The following is a 26,346-nucleotide window of genomic DNA, read 5'->3' as shown; positions in this document are numbered from 1 at the left end:
ATTATGACCCCCAATCTCTGATACCCAATCGACTGTCTATTTCCAATCCTCGACTCTGCTCCTCCACACAACGGGCAGCTAGAACTGGTTTCTCGGCTTCAGTTTGGCGACTTTGATGGCCAATTAAGCCATAAGCCAAATAGACAGAGCAGCCCGGACCAGACCAGCCCGGACCAGCCCGGACCAGACCAGGCAACACACAACACAAAGACAGTTCAATGAAATGTTTGGGGCTCAAAACGGTTCGTAATACCCGTAATTGACTTGTAAAATCATCGCCAGCATCGATGGCATTTATTGGTCTAAGCGACAGCGAATCGATCTGTCAGCCCAGCCTCTGGGATAGCTTTGCATGCTCGCATCCGCGGCGCAATGACTCTAGCAATGACTCTAGCCCTGCAGGCTGCTAGCCCAATGGGTTCTCGATTTGTTTTGGTGTTTTTGGGTTTTTCCTCGCCGCTCAAACTGTTTCCGAGAGAGGGTCTGCCTCAAGAGCGGTGCCTCAACCGATGCAAGCAGCAGGCGCATGGGATGGATGGGTGGCTGGGCAAATGTTTTGGCTTCATGGTCACTGATTCAGTGCATAATAATTAACAAGCAGCGAGACAGAGACTGGCTGCAAGATTTATGATGATTTTCGATCAAATGTTGCAGTTGCAAGCAGAGAGAGAGGGAGAGAAAGAGGGAGGCAAAGCAAGGCAAGGCAACAATGTTGATGGCAATTTGCAGATAGCGCGGCTTAAGGCACACAACCAGAATGATCCCATTGGGAGGGTGGTGCCGCCTATTGATTGGTTTTTTTTTTTTTAGAGTTTTGGCACACGATTTTCGCCTGGCATTAAATGCATTTCTTTTACGTGGCCCCCACAGGGCGTATGATTTATATATATTAATATTCTGGTGGGAGAGGCAGGCAGGCAAACAAAAAGCGAAACGAACACCGAAACACTTGCCACACTTAACGCCAGCGATAATGGCCGTAATAATCAAAAGCGAAACAAAGCACACATATAAGTGTGTGTGTGTGTGTGTGTGTGGTGTGTGTGTGCCTGTGGTGTGTGTCTGTGAAGATCAACAACCTGGCCAACAACCGAATGCGAATGCGATTGCGATCCATGCCCCGTTATGTGGCCAAAAGCTGCAGCCACCACCACAAATCCAATGGCAATGCAAACAGCAAACAGCGGCAGCAAAAAGTGTCCGACAGACGGACAGGCAGGCAGGCAGTCAGCAGGCGCTATCGATGACGTAGGCCACACGAAACAGTGGGCCCAGATAGATGCACAAATTAATTGGCTCAAGGAGATTTAGAGACTTATTTGCCCGATGCATGAGGGGCCATCAGAGATTGGGTAAGTCCTGTGTCCTGTGCCATGGAAAACATAGATTTAAACCACATCTAAGATGAACAAAGCTAAGTGCAGCCCATGGCAATAGCTGGACTACTGCCAGAGAGCAAAGCTGCCAGCACGAGCCAGCAAAGCCAGGAATTTGCCCATGGAAAGAGCCACCTCAAATATTCCACTAAAAATTGTCAAATATTCATTGAGATTTCGCCCACTTTGTGGCCACTGTGGCGGCGGCAGTTGCAACGCTTTGGAAAATGTTTGAAAATGCTACGTTTTTTGTGGTGGCTCTGGCTGTGAGGAGGAGACACCGGCTCGGCTCAGTCCGGCTGCCTGGCACCATCTCTGGCGTATCTTAAACTTATTAATTTCTTGCCGTTGTTCAGCTTGGTTTATGGGTCCATTGTTGAGGGCGGTCGCTGGCTCGTTCCAGATCATAACGAGACTTTTTTCATTATGCTTTTGGTGTCGCTTGTTGTTTTTCTTCTGCAGCTCTGGATCTCTGGAAGTTGAGCGGAAATGGCCGTGATTCATTAGAAGGAAGCACTTGCCAGCTACAGCTGGGAAGCGGCAGTCGAACCCAAACTGAAAGTTTTCCATCATCATTTTGTATCAGTTTGAATCAGTTAGGTGCCAGAGGTGGGGGTCTTGGCAGTGTTCCCGGCCAGCCGTGACAGCAATGACAACCAGAAACTTTCGATTTCCCACATCCAGGGCGGGGCGGCTCGAGCCCGGCCTGGGCACAGCTCCAAGAAGCGGACAGCCAGCATAGCACATCTGACATCAGAGCAGCCGTAGAGTATGCAAATGGGGGGGGGAATCTCTCGACCAGAGATTGCGGAAGTGGCACTCCACTACCGAGTACACAATACCCTTCTCCACTTGCCACACACCACACACCACACACCACTCTTCAGTCTCCTTGTTTTTTTTATTTCTTTTTTTTATTTAAATGGAAAGTCGAAATTATAGAAATTGGCACAATTTACCATCCATTGCGGCAGCTGATTATGCTAATTGTTGGCGGCCATGCCCGCTGCTGCTGCTGCTGCTGCTGCTACCGATGGGGATCTTTACGTAAACAGCGTTTAGGCCGCAATGCTGCAACCAACAAGCAACAAGCAACAAGCAGCCCGATGTGGCAAGGAAGAAACGCCACCAATTTGCGGCAACTATGTGAAAGTGATTTCTGGAACTGGCGTGGAATTGCAATGCATTGGATCACTGGATGACTGGATCACTGGAGGATCAAGAGAGCGGAACAGACACTTTGGAGAGATAACAAGAGGGGCAGATGTACCCTGGGCTAGGGATGACTGAGATAAGTGGGAGAGGCAGAGGCAGAGGCAAGGGAGAAGGTATTGACAGATTACTCCTGGAATAGGAGTAGGTTCAGCAGAAGCCCTTAAGTGGCTCAGCAGAAAGGAAACTTTTGCTGCTCAGTGCATCGAGCAGAGGCTTCCCCCGGGACTGGGATACGTACAAAAAATAAACTGCAGCCCAAAAAGCGCAGAAAGGCGTTGTGTGCCGATCCTCCATGGAGTATTGCATATTGATTGATCTACTAAATTCAATTTCCCCCCATCCCACCAAACCATTCGGACTGTGCGCAGCTGTGCATTTCCTATTGTTGTGCACATATTTTGATTTTTGATTATTTTTGTTATTTTTGTGTGTGTTTTGTTTGGGTGGTTTTTTGCGTGTGCATTCGATTACGAATGCCAGCAAGTAGTACTCGTAATGTTTGGCATTTAGCACACGAGTTATTTGCGGCCAAACATTAATGGGTTTTCGGTTTTTGGTGAGTGACTTCCGTGACTACTTATGGCAGTCTTTCCCTGCGGCATGCAGCCTGCTTGCTGCTAGCTGCCCCCTGCTTGCTGCACCCCTCTGTGTTGTGAGGCTTACAAATTTCATTTTTGTTTCGTTTAATTATGTAAAAATATGAGTACAGATATGTAAATACAAATGTAGGTTACAGACTAATTATTGCACACGTTTTCAGCACATTTTTGTGTATAACAAAAAAACAAACAAACAAAAAAAAACAGAAAAAACAAACACATAAACAAACACAAAATAAATGAGAATGAAAAGCGCTGGGGGAGGGATGGAGGTGCCCTGGCCTGGGCTCAGAGAGAGCGAAACCATTGCATACTTCTGGGCTGAGCGGGCAATTGCTGGCAGTTCGATCTGAGCGGAAACCACTGCATACTTCTGGGCTGTTTCCATCTGCAGCCTGCGCTGCAATGCATTGCAATGGATTAATGAGTGGCTCAAAATGAGCTGGCTGGGTGGCGAGCAGGGCTGGGCGGGGCGGCGGCAGCTGCACTCCCACGTGGCGCAGAATAAATACTAATGAACGGATTTCAGGCACGAGAAGCAACTTCAACAACAAACATCACGATTACAATTACAATTACGAGCTAGTACTAAGAATGGAGCTGGGAGATGGGAGATGGGAGCTGGCAACGCTTTAGCCCTCCAGCAGCTGCGTCGTCTTGTACTCCACCGCCGAGCCCATCTCCGCGCCGAGCTTCTCCCGCACGTACTCTCGGATCTGCTGCAGTCGCTGGTCACCGGCCGTCGCCTCTGGTTGCTGCGCCTTGGCCGAACGCTTGCCCTGGCGCATCTTGAGGCCGTGGGCATGGTAGTTGTACGGCCGCTGGCCACTCGGAGCACTCTCCTCGGAGGCGCCCTCCTGCTGCTCCAGCTGCTGCTGCTCCTGGTGCAGCTGCTGCTGCTGCTGCTGCTGGGAGTATTGGCGCAGGGCGGGGTACATGTGGCTGGGGTGTGAATTGAAGATGACCTTGGTGTGGGTGGGCCGCGGATTGTTCTCCGTGATGGGTAGACTGTGCTCCTCTTCCGCCTCGGGGCCAGTGGGTGGCTCTGACTCGGGCACATAGATCGGTTGTTGCTGCTGTTGCTGTTGCTGCTGTTGCTGTTGCTGCTGTTGCTGCTGCTGCTGATGTGGTTCTCCGTAGTCCGCCTGTGGTGCTGCTGCCTCTCCGTAATCCGGCTGTGGGGCCATGGCTATCAGGTAGAGCTGCGGCTGTGCCTGGCCCTGCCCATGGCCATGGGACTGTGGCTGGGCGTAGTAGAATTGCGTCGGCTGCTGGTAGCCCGTTGGCGCGTAGTAGGCCTCGGCCGGTGGCTGCTCGTTGCACCTGCTGTTGCACCTGCTGCTGCTGCTGTTGCTGCTGGTGGCGCCCCTTGTAGCTCTGGTAGACATCGTCAATGGCCGCATACTGCACGGGCTGTGGCGTGGGCGCCAGCTGGTGGGCATAGCTCACATCGGGGTGGTAGGGCCCCTGCTCGGGGACACCATATTGCTGCGTGATATCCACATGTTGCGGTTGCTGCTGCTGCTGCTGCTCGGCCTCTTGCAGCAGACTCAAGTACTGGGCCGCCCGGATCTCGAGGTACTGCTGCAGCAGGGTCTGCAGATGGGCGGCGTACTTTGCGGGCCCGGGTATGCGCAGCACAATGACCGGCTCCTGGTAGCCGCCCTGAGCCGCATGCTGCTGCTGCTGCTGCTCCTCCTCCTCCTGCGGCAGATCAATCTGAGGCTGCTCCAGGCCATGGCTGGGATGCGGCTGGTGCTCCTGGGGCTGTGTCGGATGCGGTGCCTGTGTCTCGTAGGTGGTCTGTGGCTTCAGCTCGTAGGAGTACGATGGCTCGATGGTCACGCTAGTCACGTGCTGCTGCTGCTGTTGCTGGTGCTCCTGCCGCTGCTGCTGCTGCGGCTCCTCTGGCTCCTGCTCCTGCTCCGGCTGGGGATGGGCAAAGCCGGAGGGTGCATAGCTGCCGTAGGTATCCAGCGGTGCCTCTGTGGCCGGAATGTCGTGCTGCGAGTACGGATAGAACATGAACTTGGGCGGCGTGTAGTCGTACCCCGGATGGGCATAGCCATAGCTGCATAAAGGAGATTCGCATGATTAGAGTTGGCTTAGGGCAATGCCTGACTTGGATCACTCACCCCAGCTCCCCTTCGATGGTCCGCTTGCTGTTCTTGCCGCCGCCGCCACTGCCACTGCCACTGCCCGTGGCGTTGTCTCGCTCCACCTTGATCTTGATCTTGTCGCCGTGCAGCTTGAACTGCTTGTCCAGCTCCTTGATGAACTCCAGATCATCGGCGGGCAGATTGCCAAAGCTGGCGGCCAAAGCGGGCGCCTTGGTGGTGCCCCTGGTGACTGTCGTCGTCGCCGTCTGCCTGCTGGTCTTGCCGATCTTCACGCGTGGCTTGCTCGGCTTGCTGGTCGTCCGACCACTGGCCCCAGCGGCTGTGCTGCTGCTCGATGTGGCTGCGGTCACCGCTGTGGGCGTCTTGGTCGGTCGCTTCTTCAGCGTCGTCACCTTCTTGGGGTAGCTGGACGCCTTGGTGGGCGCCTCCGGCTGGCCCAGGCCGCTGGCCAGGCACACGGCCGCGCTCAGAGTGCACTGAAAGAGCGGAAAAGCAGAGCATTCAGCATTGGTTGGGGGGGGCTTGGGTTGGGGTTGTCTGGCCATCGCTTTGTTTCAGCTCAAGGTAAGACAGGGAGAGAAAGAGAGAGAGATAGTGACGGAGTGGAGACGATCGACAATGGTCTCAATCTCAATCTCCATATCGATGTCGATCGTCGATCGTTAAATGATCAATGCGCTGCAGCGATCAAACTGGCGTCTGGTGGTGGGGGGGCAAATAAAAGGTTTCACATTTGACATTTCGTCAGGTGAATGCTTGCGGTGCTTTTCAGCAGCGTCTATGGCGGGTGGCGGGTGGCGGGTGGCAGGCAGCGAAAAACGGGGGCTAGTCAGTGTTGCAGTGTTGTAATCGAATCTGGCTCGATCGCCTCTGCAGGTTTTGCGGTGTCTTCAGTAGTTTTGATGGTGACAGATAGGTTAATGGCTGCAGCCGTGGCTGAGTTATGGTTAGGCTGCCATTTAATGACCAATCGATTATGAGCGATAGCTATCGATAAGTGCTGTTGGTGAGTTTATCTATTAATTATGCCTATTTATTGTTGATTGTTGCATTTAGTTCTGGTTCTGGTATGCTTCGCTTTTTGCTAAAATTATCGATACATACATCGACTATGTTATCGCAAATAATCGAATCTTTAGATATATTTTCCTGAGGATACTTTTATTTGAGCTGCCTATATGAAGAATATAGAGATGTTACCAAAAATGAATCGATATGTTAATCGAATGTTATCGATATAAATTGATGGGGCAGATATCATTTTCCACTAGCACTAGCACAACCCACTACCGACTAGCTGTGACAAATCGATTGCCAAACTGATTTGCATGTGTAATCGATAATCGATTAATCGCTGCCTAGTCCATATCTGCATACCTGGGGCCATTTCGCAAGCAATGCCTGACCAATAAGCAAATCTGGCGGATGGCTTAGTTTTAATTATATTTTGTCACTCAATTACCGCTGCGTGAAGTGGAGTGCCACCCCGCTCCACTCCACTCCGACTGTACTGCCCGAAAACTGGGACAGTGTGTCAAGTCATTTTAATAGCTCTCTTCTGGCTGGCTGCTTGGCTGCTTGGCTGCTTGGGTGCTGCTTATGTTACGGCGACTGTCGGTGCGCTGCTTCGTTGTTTCGCTGCCTGTTAAGCAGGAAGAGTTTTTCGGCAGACTTGCCACACAACAAGCGCTGCCACAAAGCCAGCAACAAATTTGTTGTCAAATGTTCAGCATGTGAGCTGTGGGAGCCCGAACAGAAGAGCTGACTGCTGCCTGCTGCCCCTGGTGGGGAATGGGGGGGTGACTGGTGGTGGAGGAGGTTTAAAGTTGCTCATGTAGCTGCCACAGCAGCGCTTTATATAATCATCTATGGTCCGGCAGCAGCAACTACTCGGGTCGGATCGGATCGGATCTGTCTCTACAGCCTCTCCAGCATTGATTTATCTTTGCCAACTATTTTCTGTAATAATTTAATTTAATTGCATTCGACTCTGTGGCGCTGCCTTTCACTTTACCAACAGAATGGAATACGCTGAGAAGATATTGCTGGCTATTGGCTGTGCGGATTCATCTCTGGCAGGCAGCCCAAGATCTGCTCCTGGCAACTGCTGCATGGAACTCTACACGGGATGCCTCTCATGGGTGCCTCTGCACCTGTACTTTCGCTTGTACAACTGAAATTATATCTGCAGCCACTTCGAGGCAGAGGGAAAGACAGTGGATGTGGCAGTGGATGTGGCAGTGGATGTGGCAGTGGCTGTGGCAGTGGCAAGCGATCGTCACGCAACGCGTGCAAATTAGTCGGAGTCGAATTTTTGCTCAGTGTTTTTTTTTGTTGTTTTTTGTTTTTGTTACTGTTTGGCTTTCGTTGTTGCATCATCATCATCTGCAGCATTAAAGCCAGGCAACAAAGCCATAAAATGTAAATTAGACAAAGTCGGGATTATCCTGCCACAGCCAGCCCCCAGCCCCCAGGCAGTGCCCCAACAATCCTACATTTTCAGCTGGTAATAACTTTATGCAACCCCATTAAAGAGATAGAGAGAGAGAGAGAGAGGCAGGGTGAAACTAGTTCTGGTTGCGTCACAATCCATCCGCACTGTGCGGCCATTCTCTGACCAGACCAGACCAGACCAGATGCAGCTCCAGACCCACAGCTCGTCCAATTAGCGCCCAATCTCTGATGCCAGGTGATGGCCCTTCGCTTTGCTTCGAGATTGATGGACAAGGGCAAGGGCAGTGCCAGTGCCAGTGGCAGGTGAAGGTGCAGCCAAGCGAGGAGGTCAAGCGCCAGCCACTCTGAGAGCAGAGCCAGATATACAAGGAGGCTGTGGTGGGGCGGTTGGTTCAATGCATCCTGTGGCCAGACTTGACTTGGTTTTCCCGCTTTCCAGCAGTGCTCTGCAGCTGCAGCCAAGCCGGCTGTGCAACTGGAAACTGCAACTGGAATGCAAATTAATTTGTCAGGCTTGAAGAGGGGGAGGCAGAGCCAGTGGCAGTGGTTTGGGGGAGTGGTTGGGAGTGGCTGTAGATCTCTTCCGGGAGATTGTGCAATCATCGCCAGCAGCATCAGCTGCTGCATCACGGAATCTTACCAGTATCAATGCCAGTCGCATGGCTGTCTCCGGGCAGTTCCTCCTACGCGAATATGCGAACAATGCACCGCCACAAACGAACTTCTCACGCACTTTGTTTTGTCTGGAGATCCAACTATATATATATCCAAATACACTGGCGGGGTCGGCACTTTCTTCTACCGATTTGTTCGTGGCACACACACAAAAAAAAAACAATAAATAACTATATTTAGTAGGGGGTGTCCGATATAACGATATATATATAGTCTGCGCTGGATTGGGAGCTGCGTTGCCAGCGTTCAAAAGTCGCGCCTTGTACTGTGGATGGCGCTGGCGATGCTCGCGGTTTTTATATTGCGCACTTTGGCAAACCGCAGCAGCAGCACCACCACCAACACCACCACCAATACCAACAAATACAGCTACAAGTTTTGGTCTTCGTTTTCGTCTTCGTCTTCGTTTTGGGTTGCATCAAGCCACTTGGCCAGTCAGTCAGCGGAGTCTCCGATTTTGATTGGGATTTCGGATTCAGAGCTGGTAGCTGGTGGTAGCTGGCAGCAGCGGGTAGCTAGTGGGGGCTGCCAGTAGTCGAGGGCAAAGCGTGCGGAACGATACGAACCGAACCGAACCGTACCGAACCGCAGCGATCTACGATCTCCGATCTCTGTGGACGAGTTCACCCAGCAATGACACCCAGCACGTCCACATGAGTAGCTGCCTCTGCCTCTGCCTCTGTGTGTGTGTGTCTGAAGGTGTAGGTTGCCTGGATGGAATATTGCCACAGCTGTAAGCTGCAGATAGAAAGATCTTTCCATTTGTTGTTCAACTGTAAACTGTGTGTGAATGTGCCTCTGTGTGTGTGCCTCTGTGTGTGCCTCTGGTGCCTGTGTGTCTTTATTTCAGTGGGGAAGTGGCAGTTGGGTGTTTTGTTGTTTTGTTGTTGTTTTGCTTTTGGTGGAAAGTTCGAATCATCTAATAACACGAGACGGGGGCTGCTGCTCAAATGCATAGCATTAAACGCTAATGGGAGGATCTTACCTAAGGCTGTCACTCAGCTCAGCTCAGCTTAGCTCACTCTGCTTCACTACTCTGCTTCATTTGCTTCATTTGTACTCCTCCAGGCACTTCTGCTGCACTTACTCTCGGAGTCTAAGAATTCTGCAATTTAGGCCCGCATTAGCCTGCCCCACGATGTTCAGATTTGCCAATGTTGCAGCCGAAGATTTAATTAATTCAAATAATAAAAGAAAAATAAATCAAATATAAATTAATAAAATATAATTTAACTATGAATTTAATTATTAATAAATTAAATAACTTAATAGAATTTTATTATTTAATTTAACATTAAATTTAAATTTAATTAATTTATTAAAATTAAATTAGATAACTTAAAGAAATAAATAAAATAATTAATTAATAAAATAATATAGAATTTAATTAATTAATTAAAATTATGAGATAGCTGCAAATGCAGAAACATTGAGAATTATTTTACCTACCAGATTGAAGAATTTGGCTGCAATCGGTATTTATTATTTTTTATTATTTATTTTTTTATTTTATTTATTTTTTGGAAGAGAACAAGAGTTAGCCGTTTCCCTGTTAGACCGTAATCCATGGAAAATCAATATTATCTGAATTATCTTTTTGCTACAAACTTGTCATTGGCTCATCATTCTGTCTGCAAAGACTTTCCAATTGTAATATTTTTTAAATGCAGAATTTCACCACAAATTGTTTTCCTAAAAATATCAAAAATATGTTTTACATCTTCTGGATGTACATAAATTTTAAAACCATGCAAATCAATGTTTGTGCATGTGTAATCCTCTAAAGTAAAAACAATTTAAAAATTTCAAACAATTTTGAAATATTTTTGATTGTAATTATAATTTGTAAGCAATATCCCATATGAGAAGGTACATTTGTTGGTACATATTCCAGTCTCTGTGTCGTATCACATGCAGCTGCATGATGTCTGTTCGCTTATGTGAAGTTTTATACAGCGAATCAACGTCCAATGCTGGCTGCAGACTGCAGCTAATTAGTTACTGTTACTATTGTGATTTAGTAGCCGTACTAGTGCTTAGTACAGCACATATCAATATGCATATTTCCGCTCTATTCCTACGTGGTGTATTTTATTTCTATTCTATGGTAATTTACAGTTTTAAGCCATTTTTAACGCATCATTCAACTGCGTGAGAACCCAACAACTGACCTTGCCTCGCCATGGGAGATCGCACCTTTCACAAAGGTCTCCCCCCCATCCAACCATCCAACCAAACAACCAACCAATCAACCATCCATCCAGACAGACAGACAGACAGGCAGAGACACAGACTGAGACGGAGACACAGACAGAGAGACAGACAGACAGAGAGACCTTTCGCTTGCAGCTTGGTTTGCCTTTCTTTGGAGACAAGAGATTTGACTCTTCCATTGGCTGTGTGCCTACTCTTTCAGTCTGCTTTCAGTCTTGTCTCTTGTGTCTTGTGTCTTCTGTCCGATTTCCAGTTCAAGTTCAAAGTCATAAAAAAATTGGCGCAACTTTTGTTGGTCGCTGCCACAAAATTGACGTCCATTCCCCAGTCCGGTCCAGTCCAGTCCAGTCCAGGCCATAGCTATGGCCATTCCGCAGGCCTTTCATTTTGGAGTGAATAATTTTTGATGGCGTTTATTGTGGGGCATCGTGTCTGCCTTTTGTATGCTGGCATCATAATGATTTCTATGCCCTGCCACAAAGCCACGCGAACCGATCGAAACAACAAAATTTGCATAGAAACAATTGCAGCTGGAGATACGAGGGAGAAAGATACGAGAGTAGTGCCAAGGGGTCCACGAGTAGTGGCAATTTAATTGGCGCATTAACTTGTCTGCGCTCGGGACTGGGTTGGGGACTGCGACTGGGGCCCAAGCGCGAAAATAGAAATGGCATAACAAGAGTTTGTCTCTTTTAAGGTGAGGATTTTGTAATCGGCTTTGTCAAAAAGACACAAAACAGAGCACAGCGGAGATAACGATAAAACAGCAAATAGATATTCAAACAGAGTTTGAACACTCACAAAACTTCATTCGCAATCATTTTGGGTTGCATTGTCGAAATTGTTTTTTTATACCCTTGGCTGCTGGCGGTGTGGAATGGCAACGATCGTGGCGTTGCCTGGACCCTGGCTGAGAGGAGTCTGCTGGCGCAGTTTTGATTGATTGCAACTAGAAATCCTGCAATATGTATATTTTACTTGGGGCCAACAATCCCAGCATATTTCAATATGTGGATATTGTTTAGATGATTTGTAAAGCAAAAGACTGTCAGTTCTCAAGGATATCGCGCGGGTTTTGGGTTGCCCCTCAATACGGTTTAGTTCGATGATCTTTTGTGCCGCTGTCAATGACTATGGCGAATCGAAACAGATGGATGCCGATCCGTGGCTCAGCAAACATTGCACAATGGCACAGCAACAGCCAGAGCCAAAGCCAGAGCCAGAGCCACAGCTTCAGTGTTCAGTGTTCAGCCTCAACCTTAGCTCAATTTCAACTAGCGACGAGCCTCATTGTCTGCTTCTTAAGCTGCAACAATGTCACTTAGTCAGCGACTATTATGCGGCCAGGGCAGGGGCTGGGGCAGGGGCAGGGCCAGGCATTATTTGTATTTATTGTGAAGATGCGCCTTGAGCATACGGAGTGGGGAAGGGGGCGCCTGCCATTCAGTTAGCGTCAGCCATTGGGCGTCTATCGAGAAGGTTGGCCGTGGGTAGGCGCCACAAAAGATTCCCTTCTTCAATGGGAATTATTTATGTACGGATTTAAATGCAGGCAGATTTACGAGCTCAAACTGGAGCACGGTTTGGGGGTCATCCAAAGTAAGGTGAAGCCTGGGGCTGCGCTGCATCCGTGAACGGAGACTGCAGTCAGGAAGTGACCGACCAAACCACCCCAGTCCCAGTCCCAGTCTCAGCCTCCCTTTCCAGCCAAAGGGCAGGGCCCCACTCAGGCTCAAGTGCTGTCTGCATATTTAATGGGTGACAAACAGGCAGACAATGCAACAATTTTAATGTGCCCCATCCAGTGGCAGCTTCATTAACAAACATGAGATGGCCAGAAAAAACCAAAAACACATACGAGTACGGGTAGGGAGATACCAGGGGATGTACGGGATACAGGCAGCATCTTTGTGGCATCTTTGGAGCATCTTCGCTTCCTACTTGCATAAATTTCCACCTGTCCGTTTGTCTATCGGCGGACTTGCAGGCTGCCATGCCACATGGGGCACACTGCCACACAAATCATAATCTAGCCGCGACTTGTTGCTCCTCTTGCGCTGCCTCTCGCTCCCTCTGCCACTCTGCCTCTCTGCCACTGCCCATAATTGTTTGTTATTGCTGTTGGCTGGTTGGCTTTATGGCCGCGATTACGTGAGCAGCAGCGGCAGCTCCAGAAGCGAAGTGAAGAGCAGCCCCACTGGCTCATTGACAAAGTCACATATTGCACATTTGATTCGATTGGCTTGAGCTTCAGCTCTGTCTCTGGCTCCAGCTTTAAATGGCCCGCAAAACGAAAAAAAAAAAAAAAAAAAAAAAAGGAAAAAAAATCAAAACTGAAACTGAAGATGAGGTTCAGCCTGTTGAATGTTGAATGTTTCTTTTTTTTGGCGTATGGCTGCTGCACCCGTTGCCGGTCTAGCGGCTGTTATGTGATCTCTGCCGAGAGCTGTCTCTCTTGGGGGCGACTGAGAATGCAGGAAGACTGCGGCTCGATCTGCTCCATCTAAAGCGAATCATCGTTCGTCGTTCAACGTTTATTGCTCGTTATTGGCTTTAATAAATAGTCGTAAAATATATATAAAATAAAAACACAAACACACAAAGAACTGTTAGCCTAAACATTCGCTTGCAGCGACTTCTTCACGCTCTCAGTCTGCCCCTCGGAGCCCCGCTTGACCAGCCTCAGCTGGCGTGAGACGACGGGGTAGGCCAGGGTATGCCGCTGCACCGGACCATGACTGCTGTACGGATGTGGATGTGGATGTGGCTGGGTCTGCTGTAGCAGCCGCAACACCTCCCAGCTGGGTATGTACGAGTCCAGCAGCGACTTGGACGCACGTCCGGCAAACAGATCGGGCGTGGGATCCGGCTGCGAGGGCCGGAAGGGCTGCTCTCCATGGTGGCTCCCATGCCCGTGGCCCGAGGGCCGTCGCGTCGTGATGCTGATGAAGCTGGGCGGATACGGCAGGGGTATGCGATGCCCAGTGGCGTAGCTGCGCTGCGGCAGCGGTGCATAGGCGAACTGCTTCGATTGTTGCAATCCCAATCCCAATCCCAGTCCCTGTCCCAGTCCTGGCGGCGGTCGGGCGGCGTACAGTCTGGACGGCGGCGGTTGCGTATAGCCGTAAACAAAGGTCGGCCGCTGTGGTCGAGGCAGTGGCAGGGCATTGCTCCCCACATACTGAATGCCATTCAGCTGCAGATCCAGATCATAGGGCACAATGGGCTTCAGGAGTCTCGCGGAGCTTGCTGCGGCTGCGGCTGCTGCTGTTGTTTCTGTTGCTGCCGTCGCTGTCGCTGTCGTTGTTGTGGGCGTGGCTGCTGTGGGTCCGCTGTGGAGGCAGGGAGCAGAAATTGTTAACGTTAACGAGGTGCTATGATACTATGCTGATTGGTTGCTTAATTCCCGCAATCAGCCATCATTTGTCGGAAGCCAACGGCGGCCATTAATTTCAACACCCACCCACCACAAAGTGCCACCCCCCACATCACCACACACACAAATTAGTCTGGGATTAGGCGATAGTTAGTCCGAAACGAAAGTCTGCAGCAATTTGGGCATCAATCAGCCCTACCAGCAGCAGCCAAACGTAGGCTTCAATCCAGCCAGCAGCCAGCAGCCCACTCCAATCAGCTGTCAGGTCAGACATTAAACTTTAATCATTAAAGCAACTCGATCGTTCGTTCCCTCTTGGCTCTCTCTTCTCTCTCTCTCTCTTGGAAGTTTGTGTCTTTAGTTGTTCGTTTCAGCGTATCGAGGGCTTTAAAGCTCTCTGCCGCTGCCAAAAGTTGGCCAAAGCTGGCTAGATAAAGCTTCAGGCAGACGGAGCTTCTTTGCGTAAATTGTCCCAGCTAAAAGCAGCAAACTTGAAAGCTTTCAAGCTCCACAAACTTCCAACTTGAATGCTTTAATGCTCTGAAAGCTTTCTCTCTGTTTCTCTTTCTCTGTTTCTCTGCTCTCTGCTGTCATTACTCACACATAAAATACGCTCGCCGGCAGGTGCGCGGGAAACGCATAGCCTGCGCTCAGCTGCTGATGCTGCCGCTGCAGCTGACGCAGCGCCTCCAGTTGGCGCTCTCGCTGGGCGGCATCCTGCACATAGCTGGGCGGCACACTGGCCGCCACGCCCGGCCGCCACTCGTAGTGATTGGGCAGCAACGGCGGCCGATTCACATCCAAGTGCTGCTGCTCCTGCTCCTGCTCCAGCTCCAGTTCCAGCTCCCGTTCCAGTTCCAGTTGCCGTTCCAGTTGCCGCTCTTGCTCGCGTTCCCGTTCCAGATGCTCCAGGCGCAGCTGCAGCTGCGCGGAGCCGTCGTCATCGTAGCCGGGCGGGGGCGAGAGTACAGCCTGCACCACCGACAGAGTGACGATCATCAGGAGGAGGAGCAGGTGATGCAATGCCTGTGGAAGCGAAGGCACAGACAGGTGGATTAGCGACAGGAGAGGCAACGCGGGTGATTAGAAGGGCGCCATGGATTACATGGACAGACAGACAGCAGACGGCAGACGGCAGACAGGTGGCAAATGCTTTTTGGTGAAAGGTTTTTCTGCCACTGCCACTGCTTCTGCCTGCTGCTGCTGCCTTTCGCCGCTGCCACGCCCACTGGCAACCAGCTGGCCTATTGGCCATTGATGCGTTTAATTGAGTTTTGACTTCCCCTCTTTTATTTTTGGCAGTCAACTGAAAAGATCGTGAACCGATTTGCAAGCTGAGACAAATTTGGCGTGAAATTTGCTCAGGCCAAGCCTTTTCTCTTTTGTGGGTGCATCATCTGTGTGCGCTCCACCTGCCCAGGACAAGGCCACACTGCGGCACACTGATAAGCCGCCAAAGGCCGCCTGATTGGCTGAGCGCAGCCTTTCTAAAATCGCCAAGCAGCGCAGAGCCACAGAGCAACAGAGCCACAGAGCCACGGAGCCACTTATGACCATTTGTCACGCAAACAGTCGAAGTCTAAGTCGAAGTCTAAGTCGACGTCTTACGTCTAAGCTGCACCAGCCTCCAATGAAGAAGAAGTAGGAGAAGGCGAAGGAGAAGCAGGAGAAGGAGAAGCAGCTAAAGAAGCATTCCGCGCGATGTTGCAACATTGCGAAACGAAATCGAAACCTGCGAAACAGCCTCAAGCCACGACTAAGCCTCAGCCTCAGCCGCCTCATGCGTGCCCCAGTTTCCAGGGCTTTTGCGGGGGGCTTTTACCTGTAATTATTTTTGGCGGCCTCCCCCCACCGGGCTAATGATCAGAGCAGGTCAAATCGGGCAGCGCGCTGATTGATGGCCCAGAGCGTGGCTAATGGAGTCGCCAGCGTTCAAATGCGTAATTTGTGGGCCCACAAAAAAAAACAAAATATATAACAAAATGAAGTAAAAAAAAGACGCAAGACACAAACTGTGGCTGACTCTGCCGATTGGGGTTCTAGGGCAATGTCAATCACTCAGCTGACAGAAAGAACCCAATCCCAATCCCAATGCAGAGGGTCAGTCACATGGAGCGCGGAGGTTGTCTTTCCATTGCAAACGAACTGCAAATGAACTCTCGCTCTCTGATCCATTTTTGGCGGCTACCTCAGACAAAACTTTCCCCTTCATTGTTTTTTGATCATAATAATACCCATGAACAGATCTAGCTACCAGCTAAGAGCTCCCCCCGCTTCAAGCTCCGTTGACATATGATCAATCAATCCATGAAGCATGAAATTGTCGCAGATTGGCTCATTAGAGGCACTCCCTTTCGCTCTTTCTCTCTCCTGCTATGTCTCTCGAAGTCTCTTGATATCTGTGGCTATAAGTATCTGTGGCATCATTATGATAAATCTGATTTCAAAAGTGATGTAAGGCATACACTTTCCTCTATTGATTGGCTATGAAATATCTTCATTTTAGTTGAATTATTTAATGCCACTTTTGACTGTCAACTAAACTATTTGCTATATCCATTCTATCATCTGAAGTTAAGTATTATTTCCAGTATTTTTTTGCTCATTTATCTGCACATATTAATCTACTTATCCCTCTCAACCTCAGTCTATTATTCGCTTTATATATTTTTTGGCTGCTTTGTTGCTTTCTGCCCACCAAATATATATCCCCTATCTGTTCATGATTCTTGCATACGCACCATAATTCTGGTAGCTCCTTTATGGTCTTCCCTGCTGATGATTCCGTTGCTGCTGCTGCTGCTCTTCTGCTGATGATTCCGCTGGTTTGACCAGCACAGACAACATTCACCAAAGCACACAACAAAAAATGAACAAAATATTTTTGAGCACACACCAAAAAACAAAAATGAACACAAAACTAAAGCCGAAATAGAGACCAAGACCCAGAGCAATACCAAGACCCGAACTGGCTGAAACTGTGGCTAAAACCGACCATGTGACGACCACTGAAGCGACTGCGACAGAGCCGAGCTGTGGCAGTCATTTTATACCGCCCTGGTCCGGCCTCTGGTCAGAGCTGGTGATCGCCGCTGCCACCACTCGGAGTTCTCTATGAGGCAGAGGCATTCACTGGATACAGATGAGCGAAGAAAGGACTGAAGCGGGCCTCGGATTGGTTTGGATTGGTTTGGGTTTGGTTTTGGATCCGTTTAAAGCTCGGGCAATTAATTGAAATGGAAAGTAAATAGCTGAAAATTCAAATTGAAATCATTTGAGGCAACAAGCAAGCGAGCACCGCCCAAAAAAAAAATAGAAAAAAAAGACAACAAAGACCAAGCCATAGAGCTAATTTACGCGTTTTAAAGTGTTATAACAACGTCGGACAAGTGAAGCGCGCCCCGGGCCGCAGCCGCAGCTCCAACTCCACCTTACTTAACTGCCTGTGTCAGATCTCAGACCAGAGCAGAGCAGAGCAGACCCGATCAGAGCCCAGCAGACAGCAGTGTAAGTCATCCAGAAGAAGCAAAACATTGGCCATTAATCGAACCATTTCGAACCCCGACTCTCGAGTGTGAGTGTGAGAAGCGTTTGTGTTTTTTGGTTGGGCCAGAGAGCATCGATAACCGCTCACTTCCGCTGCCCCCCCCCAAAAAAAAAATAAAAAATAAAGCGTGCAGACGCGCGCCAAGTGCGCCCAATCATCCATCCATACCCAGCACTGTACCCTGCCCCAAAAAGATATACAAAAATCTCATTACAAGGGGATCCCATCCCATCCAGCGATGGACGCCACGGGGCGCGTCGTCTTCATCACAATCATCAAAAAAAATCATCCCACACATTTGGCCAAACAATTGGCACAGCAACATCCATGGCAACGGCAACGGCAACGCAATGACTGCGACGACATGTGGAACATTTGGGTGATTGAAAGTGAATTGTGGCACTGAATGTGGCATGTAATGCCACTCAGCAAATACGCTAACACATAAGCGGAGTCGCTTGCCAACGAGAGACTCTTCGCGTGGGTGTGGGAAATAAAATTATTACCGGAACTGGAACTAGAAAGTGCTGCAGAAGTTGCAAAGTGTTGGCCTTCTTTCTGTTCTGCCAGCACTAATGCAGCATTCAGATATGAGGCAAGAGTATTGCCACTTCGTGGGCTTTCAAAGACAGCGACACAGAGGGGCGAGAGGGGAGGGGCAGAGTGAGAGCCCTTGGACATTTGCTCCACATAAGTGCGGCGCAAGTGAAAGATGTTTTTGGGGGCTTAGACCCGCCGAGCCACACCCGCTGGGGTACGGGAACTGCTGCTGCCGCAGGGCAGGCGGCTGTAGTGGAGCCACTGAAAGCTCCATTCCATTCCCATTTGAGGCCAGTTAATGCCAAATGAATTTGTCAAGTTGTGACAATTAGGAGTGCAGACAGATGAAAGGCAGACACGACACCGACTACGACTACGACTTGGACTTGGACTCTGATGCAACTTCAAGGTTGCCCCACCTGTTCGTGTGTCAGCGTAATACGCGCTCTCTGGAAGACACACGACTCCTACTATTACTCGACTCGACTCCACTCCACTCGACTCTGTTCCGGTGGGGCGTGAAATTGTTGCTCACTTTCCACAACACACAGACAAACAGACAGAGAGACAGACAGAAAACGAGACAACAAAAACAATGGCACTGCATTCTGTACGCACTCAAAGACGACCTTGTTGAGGGCACCCACAGCACCACCCCACACCCCCCACACTCAACCTCTGTGCTAAAACAAACAGCTTAGATTCGGTAAGGTAACCATTAACCGGGTTCCGTGGTGTGCCCCTCTTGGCTGCCCTCTTGGCTGGGTCCCTCTTGGCTCATGTGATGTGAAAAACGAAAGGCGGAAACCCGGAAACCCCCCTGCCCCAGACACTATGCGATCTACTTTAAAGCGGGCGGGCAGGCGGGCAGGGGGGCATGCAAGTGAAAGGTGTGGAATTGCCCCCGCCTAAAACCTAAACGGAACCCATTACCCCACGCACCTTGGGTCTAGTTTTCGTTTTGTTGCCTCAAATTGTTGTTTTAATAAAAGTTCCATTAGATTTCATTGTGGCTGCCATTTGGGGATGTTCCTTGGGGTGGGGCTGCTGCTTCATTTTTCCATCAGATTTATTGGGGAATTCATACAAATAACAAAAAAAAAAGAGTCTTAAGTGTTAGAGCAGCAAACTGTGACTTTGGCTGGGGCTGTGGCTGTGGTTGTGGCTGGAGCTGTACCTGGATCTGCACCTGTAGCTGCACCTGTAGCTGTGGTTCTTCTACGATCGCGCCCTCAGATACAAATGGGTGCTGGCATCGTGACCCACCGAGGAGGCGGGCATATACTCGTTCAGATTCAGCGAGAAGGTGGGCGGATAGTGCTTGTCCTTGGCCTCGCGATTGATGCGGTAGGTGCTGCGGTAAGCCGCTGCTGGATTGATGCCACTGGCATAGCCCTGCAGCGCACCGTAGTTGGGCGGCAGGGCGCTCAGCACGGTGGCTGTGCGGCCGGAATAGTCAGGCTGTTGTGGTGCTGCCACCACACCGGGCGCTGGCGGCGAAGCGGCGGCAGCAGCCGCCTGCAAATAGGGACTGATGGGCACGATAATCGGCCGTGTGGGTATCAGCTGCAGGTACTGCACGGTGCCGGTGCCATCCTGCAGCGTTTGGGCGGGCAGATATTGCATCAGCATGGGCGTGGAGGGCAGGCCGGCCACGCTGGGCGTACCCGCCGTCTGCATGGGCGTGAAGTTGGTCTCCATTTCGGGCATCTTGTAGGAGGGCTTGAAGGCGGAGGAGGCATCTGCCACGGCTTGGGACTGTGCATGGATCTGGCTTTGGAGCTGGCTTTGCAGTTGGCCCTGCATCTGTAGCTGCGCCAGGCTGTCATATCCGCTGGCATAGGCGCTGAGTGAGTTGAGGTGCGCCTCCTGCTGCTGCTGTTGCTGCTGCTGCTGTTGCTGCTGCTGCTGTTGCTGCTGCTGTTGCTGCTGCTGTTGCTGCTGCATCTGCAGGCTGTTTGGCGACTGGGCTGCCTTGTTGGCTATCTCCGGGCTGGACACGGGCGAGCATTGCATGAGGGGCAGCAGCATTAGCAGCTGTCCTGCCAGCAGCAGGCGGCAATGGATGTATCGATGGCACAGCATCTGCAGGAGCGAGCCAGAGAAACAGAAACAGTAAACAGGGAGTCAGAAAAAGAGTCCAAGCGGGAGGCACACAAAAAAGAAAAAAAAAAAAAAAAAAAAACACTTTGAATGTTCACCTCAAGGGATTTTCAATTGATATTTGGGGGCTATACGCGGCCTGCACTGCACGGATGGGAGAGCGTGGAAAGCACTTGCACTTTTCCAGCGACGCGCTACGATTAACGCCGCTCAGTCGATGGCAGCTGCTTTTATACGACGCGCGCGGCGGCCACTTGCCAATTTTCTTTCAATTTTCCTCAATTGCCAAATGCGCCAAGGCATGGCTAGGCGCTGCCACTGCAACAGCTAACAGCTACAGCTTCCAGTTGCCTTTGCGTGTTGGCAATTCTTTGGAAGCAGCAGCAGCAGCGGCGGCAGCGGCTGTGGTGGGCATATGTTGCGGCATGTTGTTGCGTGTTGCATTTTGGCCATGCTTCAAGTTCAAGTTTAGCCTTCGATCACAAACAGGCAGCAGCACCATTTGGCTGTGTCTCTGTGCCTGGCTCCTGGCTCCTCCGCAGGCGCCGACGGTTCCGTCTTCCGAAGCCCACAATTAGCCAGTTGGCGGCCTCTTCCGCATTGCCGCCTGGCCATGATACGGTTAAACGGGTTTTCCATTGGCCATGGAAAATGAAAATGAAAACGAAAATTGCTGCTGCAATTGTCCAGTTTGATTTACGCGTTCGCTGCGCTGCGACATCGCACCACACAGTGCCAAAAAAAAGGATGCAAACTTCGCTCCTTTCTGTTGGCTGGAAAATCGTTTTATTTATTGCTTTGGCTTTGAGTGCCCGCGCCCCGTGTCTTGGCATTACTTAACCCATAAATTTGAGCAATTTTTCTTCATTTGAACTGATAATTTTGAGTGTGTGTGTCAGGCAGCAAAGTTCAAGGCGCTCTCCTGGCGTGCTGGCGCTGGCCGTGCCTCCATGCCGTTGAAGAGTATGCGGGAGAGCTGTCGATGGCAGGCGCGGCGCCAGCTCTGCAGCTCATCCCGCAGCCGCTGGGGCAGGGCCAGGGCCCAGAGCGTCACCCACAGCAGACAGACGCCGATGACGGTGGTGAGTGTGGCCTGCGTCCAGTACTCGTACGCCAGGAAGGAGTCATCATCGACGGGGCATATCTGCAGCACCCCAACGATGGCACAGTGCACCAGTCCCTCGATGCGGCACCACAGCTTCGTCAGCATCAGGTCGAGCACGAAGCAGCACATGCTCGTCTCCAGCAGCAGGGCCGTGAAGTTGGGCACTCCCCTGGGTATGAGGCGCACCGCCTGCAGCACGGCCACCACACAGCCCGTGAACAGCCAGCTGCCCAGCAGGGGCGACGGCTCCGTCGAGCAGCGTCCCATCTTGAAGAAGTAGTAGTAGGAGATGCCAATCACCGAATGCAGCAGCACCGCCACACCCAAAGCCGACAGTCGAGCCATCTTTTACGTTCACGTGGGGGGTTCCTGAATTTACCCTGAGTTGCCCGAATCCCTGTGTAATGAATACTGCCTGTTTGAATTTACTTTTTTGAGGCTTAAGGCAGAGACTACCCCGTTATCGTTACAAGCTACAAAAACAGGCTGGCAGCCAGTCCAGTCCAGGTCCTCGTTTCCATTGGGCTCATTACGTGAGAGCAGCCAAAGTGGTTATGGGAAATGGGAAATGCGGGGAGTTCAGCCACAAAAGTTGTCCGCTTACTTTCATTTTTAATTTGGCGTTTTCCATTGGAGCAGCAGAAGATCAGCAGCAGCGCAGCAGCAGAGGAGCAGCAGCAGCAGTGGAGGAGCAGCAGCAGAAGCAGTGGAGGAGCAGCAGCGCAGCAGCAGCCAGCAGAGGAGCAGCAGCCGCAGATCAGAGCTTTGACTGCAAAGCAAATGAAAGCTCTCTGAGATCTTCGAGATCTGATTGTAGTGCGGAGCTTTGACTCTGCTGCGCTCTCACAAAGCTTCCAAGCAGTAAGTCAGTGAGAGCAGCAGGCAACGCACCGCTTTTATTTCTGTTTCTTTTACTTACAATTATTTACTTACTGCTATTCATGGCCCGCGTCTTTGGGTTTTTGCCTGCTTCCGTGCTTTTCCGCTTTGACATCACAATCTGCTGGGTGTGTGGTCTGCCTGTCCCTCGCTTGTCTCTCTGTCAGCAAACTCATAAATCTTCAACTGCGACTGAACTTGATACATCAAAATGTTGGTCAAATTAAATTTCTTGCGCCCCTTGCATCGTCCTGCTGCGTTGTCGTCTCCTGTGTCTCCTTCTCCCAGGAGCAGCTGCCAAGTAATTCGTCAAGCTGCTTTGTCCTCCTCAAGCATCGCTCCGCCATCCACCATCCACCCGCTCTCTGCCTCTCTGCTGGGCGAGCATTGTCTGACTGCCACCCTCTCTCTTTTCAGCTGTCTGTCTGTCTGCCTCTTCTGAAGCTTTTGCCCGTCTCGTCTGCTCTGCTCTGCTCCGAGGCTGCTCCTCTGTGCTGCCTTTCATGTCAACTGCATTTTTCCTTTTGCTGTGCTGCTGTGTTGTGTGCGCTTTTTCACTGCTTTAAACCACTTAATGGGTTTTTTTTATGCGGACCTGGCTTAGACGCTGATAGGACAGCGGGGGAGGGGGTGTGGCGGGGTGGCGCCTGGGGGGCTATTCATGCTGCAGCTTTCTTGTAGCTTCATTCACAAAGACTTGCAATTCATCAAATCTCGTTAGCCTCGGCTTTTATAGAAAATCTGCAGCCAGCTGCTTTTGCTCCTCCTTCGCCTGCTTTGGTTTGCTTTTATTTTGGGGTTTTTATTTTTGCCTGCACAGCGGCGCTGCCACGCCCATGGACACTGAGTGGGTGGAGCTCATCCATGGAATCCCAGCGACTATCAGCATCGGCATCATCATCATCATCATCCTGCTCCGTCGTCGTCGAAGTCATTGACTGGCAGCGAGCTTTAAGGCAACTTTTGTCCCATTCTCAGGCGCTTAACTTTAAGGGGCTTCCTGCCTTATCCCCCCTTATCCCCTTATCACCACACAGCGCACCTTGAACAATCCCCACAATACCCACAACCAATTTGGGCTAATGGAAACCATGTGTGTGTGGAAGTGTGTGTGTGTGTGTGTGTCTCGTAGGTTGGAATGGAATGGAATCCTTGCAACTGCTGCAACAGGCTGAGAGTCCGAGAGATGCTCTGATTAGAACGAAACTGTTGTACAATGAACGGGTTGGGGCTGGAGATGGGGCTAGGGCTAGGGCTGGGGCTGGGGGCATGCAGTTTTAATGACACCAAACAGCTGGGCCATCGACATCCCCACCAGGTGGAACACATCCGGAGTGTGCCATCCGATGCAGGGGTAAGAGTTCCTCAGAAATGTAGCAAACCCATGAGTCCGAGATTTCCTCCTTTTTGCTTGACTCATCAGCAGTTGAAACTGTTAGCACAGGAATTACCAACACTGAGAGTTACTAGTGTTGCGAATTACAAAATTCTTAGCTTTGAACCCACACTGAATTTTTTGCGGTGTTGTAAACGCATTACTGAAAGCTTTCAAAGTTTGTTCGCGACACAAACATGTATTCGAAATAGATTATAAAATTTATTAGGCAGCACTGCGCGCTGTAGCAGTGTTGGGCAGTCCTTGTTCAGCGTAAAGTGTTGGACAGAGGCAAGGCCATGGGCATGGTCACATTTCCCTGAATTCTGCTGCTGCTGCGGGGCGGGGGGCTGGGGCCTTGCCTTCTGGCCCCTCCTGGCAAAGTGCCCCATATCACGCACAGGCAAACATTGCAGGGAACCCAAAATGCATTCAATTAACAATTTCTCTCTCTCTCTGGCTCTGGCATAAAACTTTGCTGGCTGGCTGGCAGCAGGAGGCGGTGACGCCACTGGAGCAGGGAGTATGGTAGGTGGAGGCTTTTAATCAAAAACTTGCACTTACCAAGTGGCGTGGTAACTTTTTGGGCCAAGTTTTGTGGCGGCGCCGCCAGAAGTGGGTAAACTTCTCCAAATTGTGACGTCGACAAAAGTCAAATCGTGCCGACGACTCCACATAGCCCACGAGGTCGGTCTCTCCGCACATGCTGCTGCAATCAAAGGGAGAGTTTCCAGCGGCAGCAGACAGACCTTGGGCATACCCTTTCGACGAACGTAGAAGGCTGCATCGAAGCATGGCAATAAATTTATGCGATGGATACCTTGAAGATCAGAGCTGACTGGGCATTCCCCAGAGGGTGTAGAGCACCCCTCATGGCATTGCCCAGCAATGTGGAATGGGGAAAATGGGGAAAAGCGAGTGCCGTCAACCTTGTAAGCAAAACTCAGCGAACTCAGCGGCAAGAATGAAGCTGAAGCTGAAGCCGATGCCGAAACCAAAGCCAAAGCCAAACACCCGCATGCCAAATGGAGTTTCTGCCATCTCCTGGTGCAGTGCCACTCCCCCCAGTTCCACTCACCACTCCCCACTTCACACTCTGCTCCTCAGGACTCTGTTTACCTAACACAGTCAGGATCTGGCTCTGGCTCTGGGCCTCGTGCCATTTAGCAAAAGTAATTAAGCGTCGATGCGTTTCATTTGTGTTACTTTTCTGGGCAATTACGGCGCAAAGTTTTGCAGTTTTTCTCCCAGTTTTTCCGCCCAGTTTTCGCCCAGTTTGCGCCCAGTTTTTCCTCAGTTTTGCAGTGCGGCGTAAAATGTTCATTGTTAATTGTAGACGGGTCCGCGACTGCTGCTCAGCCCAGAGTCCTGATGGCGTCGATAGTCTGTTGGCGCAAAACTTTTATCCGCCTGCTGCCAAATGTGCTGCGAAACGCTGCTGCCCTGGTGTATCGATTGCGTGGGGGGATGGGGTTGGGGTTGGACGGGCAACAAGTGAATGTCCAGCAAGCAGCCATCAAACAATCCCGAAAGTGTCTCCAGTGTGGCAGCAGCTATATGATGCGATGCAATTGCCGCAGGCATAAGCTCATTCCATTCCCATCATCATCATCATCATCAGGATCATCAGGGTACTCCAACAATTTACAAACTACTGACTCATCGTCGGCTCATCCTCATTCTCATCATCATTCTGTATCCTCATGCCGATGGCCAGTGCAATGTGCAAAAAGTGTTTCTCATTAAAAAGTTGTTTCACAATTTTATTATCCTGTCGTTGTCGTTTCTGTGCAGCTCCTCCACCTACTCCTGCTGCGTCAGGTGCGCGGCTCTCATTGTCACGAGCCGGGGTGACAATGCCAATAAAGCAAACTTCGCCCCAAGGCAGCCACTCCATAGAGTGGGAGTGGGAGTGGCAGTGGCAGTGGCAGAGAGCGTGAGTGAGCGACACCCAACAGAGCAACATGAAATTATTTTTAAATTACTTGCAAAAATGGCAGCGCAAGGAAACACGCAAAAAGTTATAATCGTAAAAAATATTAAAAGAAAAAAAAAAAAAAATAAGGCAAGCAGCAGCAGCGAAACAAAACAAAATCGTTTACGATGCCCTTGGGTGGAGTGCAAGCCAGGAACTAGTTTTGCGCAGTTTTTTTTTTTTTTTTGGTGTAAACAATTTTCACAGAAATTAAGTTTTCCGAAAAACTCCACACCACCGACTAAGCCATGTGTGTGTTTGTGTGTGTGTGTGTCCGGCTGGCTCATGCATATTTGAACGTTTCATTAGGAAAATCCCTGACTAGGGATTAGGCTTTTGCCTGCCTCACAGGACTCACAGGACTCCCAGGACTAGCAGGACTTGCTACAGCTGCTTGGGTTGCTTGTGCAGCTGATCCAAATTGATTGCTTGGTGACCCCGAACTCCTTCCACTATTAATCCATACACTCATAACTTTTCTTCGAGTGCACTCTGATAAACGCACTTTTTTCTGATAACAAAAAGTCCAACTTGATGGCTCGGATCGGATTGGATTGGATTGGACTGCACTAATTACGGCTAATTGGGAATTCTGGTCGAGGGGTTGGCCGTTGTTGTTCTGCTCGTGCTCGCACATTGATAATGAACATTTGCTCGTTGTTAGGTGGTGGTGGAGCATTGGTAGTTATCGCCCCATTTGCGTGATTAGATTGTCGGTAACAACGGCGCTCTCCCTCACTCTCTCACTCTCCGTCACTCTCCATGCGGTGCTCTCCATGGGTCGGGCAGTCTT

General features: G+C 50.3%; 4 protein-coding genes across 7 annotated transcripts; all 4 read right to left on the bottom strand.

The window, feature by feature from the left end:
• Positions 1-3,607: 3,607 nt before the first annotated feature.
• LOC111071952 (putative mediator of RNA polymerase II transcription subunit 26) lies at positions 3,608-8,475 on the bottom strand. The gene is made up of 4 exons (XM_041593495.1): positions 8,405-8,475; positions 5,326-5,786; positions 4,526-5,261; positions 3,608-4,488 (listed from the first exon to the last, which is right to left on the bottom strand). The coding sequence occupies exons 1-4, from the start codon at positions 8,423-8,425 to the stop codon at positions 3,823-3,825; spliced, it is 1,884 nt and encodes a 627-aa protein (XP_041449429.1). The 5' UTR covers positions 8,426-8,475; the 3' UTR covers positions 3,608-3,822.
• A 4,792-nt stretch (positions 8,476-13,267) lies between these two features.
• LOC111071957 lies at positions 13,268-15,742 on the bottom strand. The gene is made up of 4 exons (XM_041593490.1): positions 15,638-15,742; positions 14,909-15,055; positions 14,631-14,833; positions 13,268-13,985 (listed from the first exon to the last, which is right to left on the bottom strand). Exons 1-4 carry the CDS (start codon positions 15,740-15,742, stop codon positions 13,268-13,270), a joined length of 1,173 nt encoding a protein of 390 aa, XP_041449424.1.
• A 3,425-nt stretch (positions 15,743-19,167) lies between these two features.
• LOC111071944 (probable serine/threonine-protein kinase DDB_G0267686) lies at positions 19,168-26,140 on the bottom strand. Of its 4 annotated transcripts, none has more exons than XM_022363501.2 (2): positions 25,912-26,140; positions 19,168-20,201 (listed from the first exon to the last, which is right to left on the bottom strand). In XM_022363501.2, exons 1-2 carry the CDS (start codon positions 26,023-26,025, stop codon positions 19,335-19,337), a joined length of 981 nt encoding a protein of 326 aa, XP_022219193.2. In that variant the 5' UTR covers positions 26,026-26,140; the 3' UTR covers positions 19,168-19,334. The 4 variants fall into 4 exon arrangements, with proteins under 4 accessions (XP_022219193.2, XP_022219194.2, XP_022219192.2 ...); XM_022363502.2 differs by lacking the exon at positions 25,912-26,140 and adding an exon at positions 22,244-22,591; XM_022363500.2 differs by lacking the exon at positions 25,912-26,140 and adding an exon at positions 22,258-22,591.
• LOC111071945 lies at positions 20,991-21,728 on the bottom strand. The gene has a single exon (XM_022363503.2). It carries the CDS (start codon positions 21,667-21,669, stop codon positions 21,115-21,117), a length of 555 nt encoding a protein of 184 aa, XP_022219195.2. The 5' UTR covers positions 21,670-21,728; the 3' UTR covers positions 20,991-21,114.
• Positions 26,141-26,346: the final 206 nt, after the last annotated feature.

This window comes from Drosophila obscura, unplaced genomic scaffold (genome assembly GCF_018151105.1).
Source record: "Drosophila obscura isolate BZ-5 IFL unplaced genomic scaffold, ASM1815110v1 contig_190, whole genome shotgun sequence".
NCBI classification, from domain to species: Eukaryota; Metazoa; Arthropoda; class Insecta; order Diptera; family Drosophilidae; genus Drosophila; species Drosophila obscura.
This window is presented reverse-complemented; position numbering and strand designations above follow the sequence as displayed.